At 46.6% G+C, this 8,063-nt stretch overlaps 1 protein-coding gene across 1 annotated transcript; it reads left to right on the top strand.

The window, feature by feature from the left end:
- The first annotated feature begins 2,164 nt into the window (after positions 1-2,164).
- dla (deltaA) lies at positions 2,165-7,753 on the top strand. The gene is made up of 11 exons (XM_062426351.1): positions 2,165-2,233; positions 2,416-2,718; positions 3,004-3,064; positions 3,189-3,446; positions 4,507-4,567; positions 4,717-4,847; positions 5,831-6,000; positions 6,317-6,533; positions 6,640-7,420; positions 7,529-7,637; positions 7,748-7,753. The coding sequence occupies exons 1-11, from the start codon at positions 2,165-2,167 to the stop codon at positions 7,751-7,753; spliced, it is 2,166 nt and encodes a 721-aa protein (XP_062282335.1).
- The last annotated feature ends 310 nt before the right edge of the window (positions 7,754-8,063 follow it).

The raw sequence follows: 8,063 nt of genomic DNA on the forward strand, positions 1-8,063 counted from the left end.
AAGAAGAAAAAGAAGAAAAAAGAAGTGAAATCTATAAGATGTTTGTGCAGTTGTGTTGAAGTGAAAAGTGTGTGTGTGTTTGTGTGTAGGTAGGGTTATTGTGTATATGGGGGGGACGTGAGTGCGCACGCTCAGCCGAGGCAAGCGCGCGCACGCTGTTATTGAGGGGAGAGCAGGTGCTGACCGAATTACCATACAGCTGAGGGAGAGAGAGAGAGAGAGAGGAAGAGAGAGGAAGAGAGAGAGAGAGAGAGAGAGAGAGAGAGAGAGAGAGAGAGAGAGAGAGAGAGAGAGAGAGAGAGAGAACTTATTCCTCCACCACACACACAATAACAAAAGTTCCCCCTCATGTTGGCCACGCGAGCGACTCCGGTGCGCGCGCCCCTACCCCCCCACCACCCCGGTTACACACACACACACACACACACATGGACACGCGTTTTTTCTTTTTTCATCTCAGCCCAGAGAATGAGAAAAAAGGGGAGAGAGCAAAATGGGAAAGCAGGAGTCCAACCCCTCAAGTCGTTTACCTCACCACGCAGCTCTGCCAAGGAATGTTTTCTTTAGTCTTTTGACTCGATTCAAAGCATCAAATTCTTCCCACAACCAGAAATACCGAAATGTAGAGAGGGGTGTGTATGTAGAGAAGGAAACAGGGAGGCAGAGGAGGAGGAGGAGGAGGAGGAGGAAGAGAGGAGGAAGGGTGAAAACAATTAACTGAGTCAGGGTTTGTCCAAGAAACTTTTCTTTTTTTTTCTTTTTTACTCCTTTTGGAAGTTTTTCAATCAACTTCACACTGTTTGGAGGGTTAGGGTTTCTTTCTTTTTTTCTTCTTTTTTTCCCTTTCGTTGGCACTTTACCCCCTCCAAAAAAACATCTTAAGACACCAGAAACAAAGAAAACAGTCCAGTGAGACAACAGCTGGAGGGATCAAACCAGCCACATGTCAGTAACATCATGTCAGTGGGGGGAAACCTGGCATCTGTAGGATGTTCTTCTAAACTCTTTATATTCTGCTTAAGAGCAAATTATTCCATCTAAAAAAGCTCAAATATGATCCTAATGTGACTGAAACACTTCAATTGATTTGTTTGATTTACAGGAAAGGGACCTCTTAAGCTTCAAAAGTCCAATTTTATAGCCTATAATTAATTAAAATCTCATATTTATCCTTTTTAAAAGAAGCTTTATTAAATGTTTTATCCTCTCTGGAGGTTTTTATTAACTTTAAAAAAAAGGGAGAAACATCTTTAAACATGGTGGGATTGATTTTAGTCTTTCCTCACAACAGGTTGGTCCTCTGCTTGTAAGGAAGGGTGACACAGCTTTTCCTTTCTTTCAAAATTTCACTTCTTCTTATTTGGCTGAAATACTTTCACACACGTCTCCATTTTTTTTTGTTTTGGAGGAGGAGGGGGGGGGGGGGGGGGGTTGAGATATTAACGCTGTGTGTGCTGTGCTGCTGCTGCAGGGGTAATGAGAAGGCTGTTGGGGTACTTGCATGGGATCCCATTGTGGAGAGCCGGGCCAGATTGGGAGGTGAAGTTGGGGAGGAGGAGGAGGGGGGGAGGTGGAGGGGGGTCCATTTGCATGTTATTACCATAGCATGTGTCAGGCCGTATATAACAGGCTGCAGGCGGCCTTGGCTGGAGACAGACGCACAGTTCACAGTGAGGAAAGACATTAGGAGGAAGAAGGAAGCATGTTGGACCAGTGACAAATCTGTCCCTGGGTTAGACCAAGACCTTCACATAAAAAAGAAAGAAAAAGCTACTTCCTAAATTTGTCACTTTCTCAACAAAAAGGAACCCATCCTTTTTCTTCCTTTTACGCACTGGATTAACGCTTTTCTAACGGAACTGGAGGACTTCTCTATTTTTTTCAAACTGCCACCGCGCACGCGAGCAAGTTCACAAATCCTGTTGTTTTTTTTTTTATTGTGAATTTATTTATTTTTTTGAAGGTTTGGGATTTACCCCCTTTGTTGTTCCTCGGGACATGAATGAAAGCGGCGTGGCTGACAGCGGCAGCAGTTGATGAGAAAACCCCGTGAGGCGACAGAAACGTGCTCAATGCATCTTTCTCAGAGGGATTGAACAGGAGGAGGCACCCTGAGGACACGCCGAGCCCCGAGACTTTTTACTCTATTTATTTATTATTTATTATGTATTTATTTAATATGGGGCGCTTCATCCTGCTGACTCTTACCGTCATGTCCATGTTGCTGTGCCAGGTAAGCTGGTGAATCTCTATTTCTTCCAAACAATGAACCATCACCCCCCCACACACACACACCCCCACCCTCCACACACACACACACACACACACCCCTCCCCTCCCACCACAACACACACGCTCATACAGAAGCAGTACTGTAAGTATAGTTGATGATAATAAGCTGCTTTCATCCTGCAGGGGTTTTGTTCGGGAGTGTTTGAGCTGAAGTTGCAGGAGTTCCTAAACAAGAAGGGAGTACAGGGCAACAAAAACTGCTGTAAAGGAGGCTTGACCTCATCTTTCCAGCAGCAGTGCGAATGTAAAACCTTCTTCAGGATCTGTCTGAAGCACTACCAGCCCAATGCCTCTCCGGAACCACCGTGCACGTACGGCGGCGCTGTGACGCCCGTGCTCGGCTCCAACTCCTTCCAAGTGCCCGAAATCATCCCGGAGAATTCATTCACCAACCCCATCAGGATTAACTTCGGTTTCACGTGGCCGGTAAGTGCAGTGATTCATTTCCTATCTCACTAACAGTAGAAGTGAATGCAGCAAACAAAAAAAAAAAAACGCGCCATTTTTTTGGGGTAAATCCATGCGTAAAAACGGACCAGAACTAAGATACTTAGAGGCGCAGAAAGTTTACAGGTATTAAGTTACACAGGATCATGTTTGAGTCTGTATTCAGCACAGTGTGTGTATGGCACAATCGCCTCAGGCTTGTGTTGGATGTTATCGCCACATCTCCGCTGGCCACCTGTCTCATGAAGCCATTTGTGTTCCCAGGGGACCTTCTCACTGATCATTGAGGCATTACACACCGACTCCAAAGACGACCTCTCCACAGGTAGGAAACAAACACCCTTCCCTTTTTTAATTTCTATCACATTTTGTTTTACCCCACCACCACCTAAACATTTCACATCCTCTTAACCTCATCCACTTTCTGTCTCCACATGCGCACTTTATAGAAAACCCAGACCGCGTTATCAGCACCATGACCACTCAGAGGCATCTGACGGTGGGAGAGGAATGGTCTCAGGACCTGCACACCGGAGGCAGGACGGAGCTGAAGTACTCCTACCGGTTCGTGTGTGATGAGCACTACTACGGGGATGGCTGCTCTGTGTTCTGCCGGCCCAGAGACGATGCTTTCGGCCACTTCACCTGTGGAGAGCGCGGGGAGATAGTGTGTGACTCCGGCTGGAAGGGACATTACTGCACTGAACGTGAGTTAGCTAAACTTTGTTATTGTATTAGAAGAACAAGAACATGTGTGTGTGTGTGTGTGTGTGTGTGTGTGTGTGTGTGTGTGGTGATGAAATCTTCAAGGAAATGGATTAAAATATACTTTAAGACACACAAAAAACTCCTTTTGGATAAAAAAAAACACCATGAAGTTACTTTGAAGTTGCTTTAAACTAAACATTAATACATTAAAAGATTCAACTATGATTAATGTTTGTGTTTATTCTGGCAAATGTAAAGTTAAAAAAAGGTTAATTTTCTATGTTGGGTCTATAATCAGAACCCCTGAGTGCCGTTAGAAGGCAACTTGTGCGTAAACACCACACTCCTCCCCCTCCTTTCCCCCTCACACACACACACACACACACACACATACACACACACACGACCACTTGATTTATTCTAAGGAAAGTTTTTGGGAATAATCTCACGCGTGCCATAAATTTACATGCTACCTTCCGATTCGTTACTCTCGGAGTGGGCCGGGCGCTGATTGGCCGAGGCGGGGGAGGTATTGTTTGAAGTGGGCAGCTGCCGGCAGAGAGGAGACAATGGAGCAGCTGTCGCGCACTGGCAACACACTCGCCAGCTGTCCACTCTTATCTGCCCCAATCCGAGACATTATGGGGAGTGTGTGTGTGTGTGTGTGTGTGTGTGTGTGTGTGAGCGCACAGAATGAATAAAAGAGTTTTGACCCGCAGCGAAGAAGAAAAAAAAGAGGGTGGTGGGGTGGGTTGAGGGGGTCTCTCTCTCTCTCTCTCTCTGTGTGTGTGTGTGTGTGTGTGTGTACTCTCTGTAGCACACACACATTCACACACTCCCTCCTTTGTCTATACACTATGTTAAGCAGAAAATTCTTCCACGGTGATAAGGAGATTGAGTTTAAGGTAGCAGCTAAATGGGGTTTAGGTGCCCCTCCTCTCTTTTATTTTAATGACTTTGTTGAGATTTAGGTGATAAGTTTTACTCCTTAAAGAGCAAAGATGTTTTTCTCACCTTTTAAAATGTCTAAAAAAGTGTTTTATTTCTCTTCCTGTGCAGCAATCTGCCTGCCAGGCTGCGACGAAGAGCACGGCTTCTGTGAGAAACCCGGAGAGTGCAAGTGAGTTTGTGGTTTTTCCCCCCCCCCCCCCCCCCCCCATATTTCCTCCACCAGTTCAGTTCAGTGGTGCATTAATTAATTAGTGGGACACATGAGGTAATGTGAGTGGACTGACTGACCGGTGTTTTCTCCTAATTGGACAACAACAGGTGCAGAGTGGGATTCAAAGGCCGCTACTGCGACGAGTGCATTCGTTACCCGGGCTGCCTCCACGGGACCTGCCAGCAGCCGTGGCAGTGCAACTGTCAGGAGGGCTGGGGGGGGCTCTTCTGCAACCAAGGTGAGGAGAGAGTGTGATAAGAGTGATAAGAGGGATGGAGGGATGGATGGATGGATGGATGGATGGATGGATGGAGGGAGGGAGACTGACAGGAGAGGGACCAGAGAGCAGTGATGGTCCAAACATCTCCAGGGATTTGAGTGTTGGATTTGGTTAAAAAGTGAAAGTTTTTTACACATTAAGGTTGCTTATTAATCATGTTTGGTAAAAATACATCAGTGCAAAGCTGCTTATCAGTTTAAGTGAAAGTGAGATCTTTTAAATGTGGTTGAAACAATGATTTTGGGTAATTTAGACGTCACTTTCCAACCAAATTTAGTGCAGATTGGACCAAGATGTTTGGATGTTCTTCTGCAAATAAGCAACATTAACATTTCTAACATTTCTAGTTATATGAAGGTTGAAAATGACCAAAACTGTGCTAACTGGGAAGTAAGATAGAGGGAACAGAAAGTGGAAAAGGTTTTTTTTTTCATCTTTAATTGAAAACTGTTTCATAAAGATTTTTAAAAAGAAAGTCTGCAAAGAAGACTGAGAAAGAGAGAAGGAGGGAGGGAGGACAGACGGAAGGAAGGAAAGAAAGAAGGAAGGAAGGAGGGAAGGAAAGAAGGAAGGAAGGAGGGAGGAAGGGGAGGAAGGAAAGAAAGAGAGAAGGAGGGAGGGAGGACAGATGGAAGGAAGGAAGGAAAGAAGGAAGGAAGGAAGGAGGGAAGGAAAGAAGGAAGGAAGGAAGAGTTAGTAAAATATCAAGATACCATCAAAACAGACATCAACACTGTTGTAAAGCAACAACAACAGAGCAGCAGTTGTTTCCAGATGGACAGTGAGAACAGGAAACAAAAAAAAACAAAAAAACACAACACTGGAAGAAGAGAGAGAGAGTCAAGTGTGCGAGAGGACAAAAAGACATTCTGTCGCTGCTGCTGTTGTCCTGCCATGTGTTGTGCTGAGGCTAATCCACATGTGCCGCTGTGTCTTTCCAGATCTCAACTATTGCACTCACCACAAGCCCTGCATGAATGGAGCCACTTGTAGCAACACTGGTCAGGGCAGCTACACCTGTTCCTGCAGGCCCGGCTTCAGTGGGGCCAGCTGTGAGATCCAGGTCAATGAATGCGCTGGAAACCCCTGCCGCAACGGAGGAAGCTGCACTGTAAGTTAATGTTTTTTTTTCTTTCTAAATTATCTTGGAATCAACAGAGAGAGAGAGAGAGAGGAGAGAGAGAGAGGGAGAGGGAGAGAGAGAGCAGAGACATTGTGGCTCATTTCCAGCAATGTTTGAATGAGGCCTTGCACATTTGTCTCATGCCTTTATCTCTACTCCTCCACATTTAAACCAGAAAAGCCTCTAAAACTGAAATGAAAGCATTATGAAACACATGCAGCATACTAAGGCTGCATTTTGTAGCAGCTACAGTTATAAGACAGACTCCTGATGTCAAGCCTGTTCTATTTTTTCCCCCTCGCAGGATATGGAAAACACATATACCTGCACTTGCCCTCACGGTTTCTATGGCAACAACTGCGAGCTGAGTGCCATGACGTGTGCTGATGGGCCCTGCTCCAACGGTGGCCGCTGTGCCGACAACCCCGAAGGTGGATATTTCTGCCAGTGCCCGACAGGATACGCAGGATTCAACTGTGAGAAGAAGATTGACCACTGCACCTCCGGCCCTTGCTCCAACGGTAAGCGTCGCTGTCGGAGGAGGCGGCTCCTTCACGCTTTGTCTTCGAGATTCGAAGGTTCCTGACGATCAGATGAGTTAATGTCGGTCTTCTACTTTGTTCTCAGGTGCTCGCTGCGTTGATCTCGTCAACTCGTACCTGTGCCAGTGTCCAGATGGCTTCACCGGGATGAACTGCGACCACACCGGGGACGAGTGCTCGACGTACCCTTGCCAGAACGGAGGCACCTGCCAGGAAGGTCTGGACGGCTACACCTGCACCTGCCCACCGGGATACACCGGCCGCAACTGCAGCTCGCCCATCAGCCGCTGTGAACACAACCCTTGCCACAACGGAGCCACCTGCCACGAGAGGAACAACCGCTACGTCTGCGCGTGCGTCCCTGGCTACGGGGGAAGAAACTGCCAGTTCCTGCTTCCAGAGCACGCAGCGATCCGCGGGTCAGAGGTTCCCTGGATGGCGGTCGGGTCCGGTGTGGCCCTGGTGCTGCTGCTGCTGGCGGGATGCGCTGTACTTGTTGGATTTTTCCGATCGAAAGTGCAGCACGGCGGTCAAATAGAAACCGCCGGTGATGGAGAAACAATAAATAACCTGACTAACAACTGTCACCGTAGCGACAGAGACCTGGCGGTCAGCATGATACCGACGCCAGGCGTCAAAAATATCAACAAGAAGATGGACTTCTGCAGTGGTGACCCCGATGAGGGGTCCTCACCAGAAAGAAGCAGCTACAAGAGCCGCCACTCGCCTGCAGACTACAACCTCGTACACGAGGCGAACTACGAGCAGGCGGCTAAAGAGGCCATGCTGGAGGCGGCCTGCGAGGACAAGTGCCAATCCCTGGACTCATTTGAGTTCGAGGAGAAACGCAGCAAACGTTTAAAATGGTAAATGTTTGTCTCACAGAAAGGTTCAAATATGCTCCAATAAAAATGTAACACTGAGGCTGCGAGTACGATGAAGCTAACGTTATTTTCTCCTTTTCTTCCCAAAAGCGATGCATCAGAAAAGAAAGCCCCAGAACTGTCTGCATGTGCGGACACCAAGTACAAATCTGTGTTTGTGATGTCAGAGGAAAAGGACGAATGTATAATTGCAACTGAGGTGAGTTTCAAATGTTTAATTTGTTCATATTTAAGCGTAAACAAGACTTCTCTCTCTGTGGTCATTTCAACAACAAACAGTAACGTCTCTTTCTCTCTTTCTGTCTGCAGGTGTAACGAGCCACCAATCGGCTGCCCGTTGCTTATTTGCTCTATGGGAGAGTTTTTATACTCCTTCAGATGCTGCTCTAACCCTAGGGGGAGGTGTCCCGCCTTGAGACTGCTGCTGATACTGAGACGTTTAACTGATATTCAGAGTGAGCTGGTTCTCTACTGGAAACTAAGCGCAGGCAACGGCGGCCTGTGGGATAAGAAACTGGCGGGGTAAAAAATAAATAAATGAATAAATAAATAAAAAAAACAAGTTTACAGTTGAAAGTAAACTGCCACTTAGCTTTCTGTTCTGCTTTCTTTTTTCCTTTTTTTT

Source organism: Scomber scombrus, chromosome 2 (assembly GCF_963691925.1).
Source record: "Scomber scombrus chromosome 2, fScoSco1.1, whole genome shotgun sequence".
Lineage (NCBI taxonomy): Eukaryota > Metazoa > Chordata > Actinopteri > Scombriformes > Scombridae > Scomber > Scomber scombrus.

Bases quoted from the DNA above. Each gene is read 5' to 3' on its own strand.
- dla (XM_062426351.1), top strand. From the start codon at position 2,165: ATGTATTTATTTAATATGGGGCGCTTCATCCTGCTGACTCTTACCGTC. The intron at 3,447-4,506 runs GTGAGTTAGCTA...CTTCCTGTGCAG, and splicing joins GGGACATTACTGCACTGAAC to CAATCTGCCTGCCAGGCTGC. The intron at 6,534-6,639 runs GTAAGCGTCGCT...CTTTGTTCTCAG, and splicing joins CTCCGGCCCTTGCTCCAACG to GTGCTCGCTGCGTTGATCTC.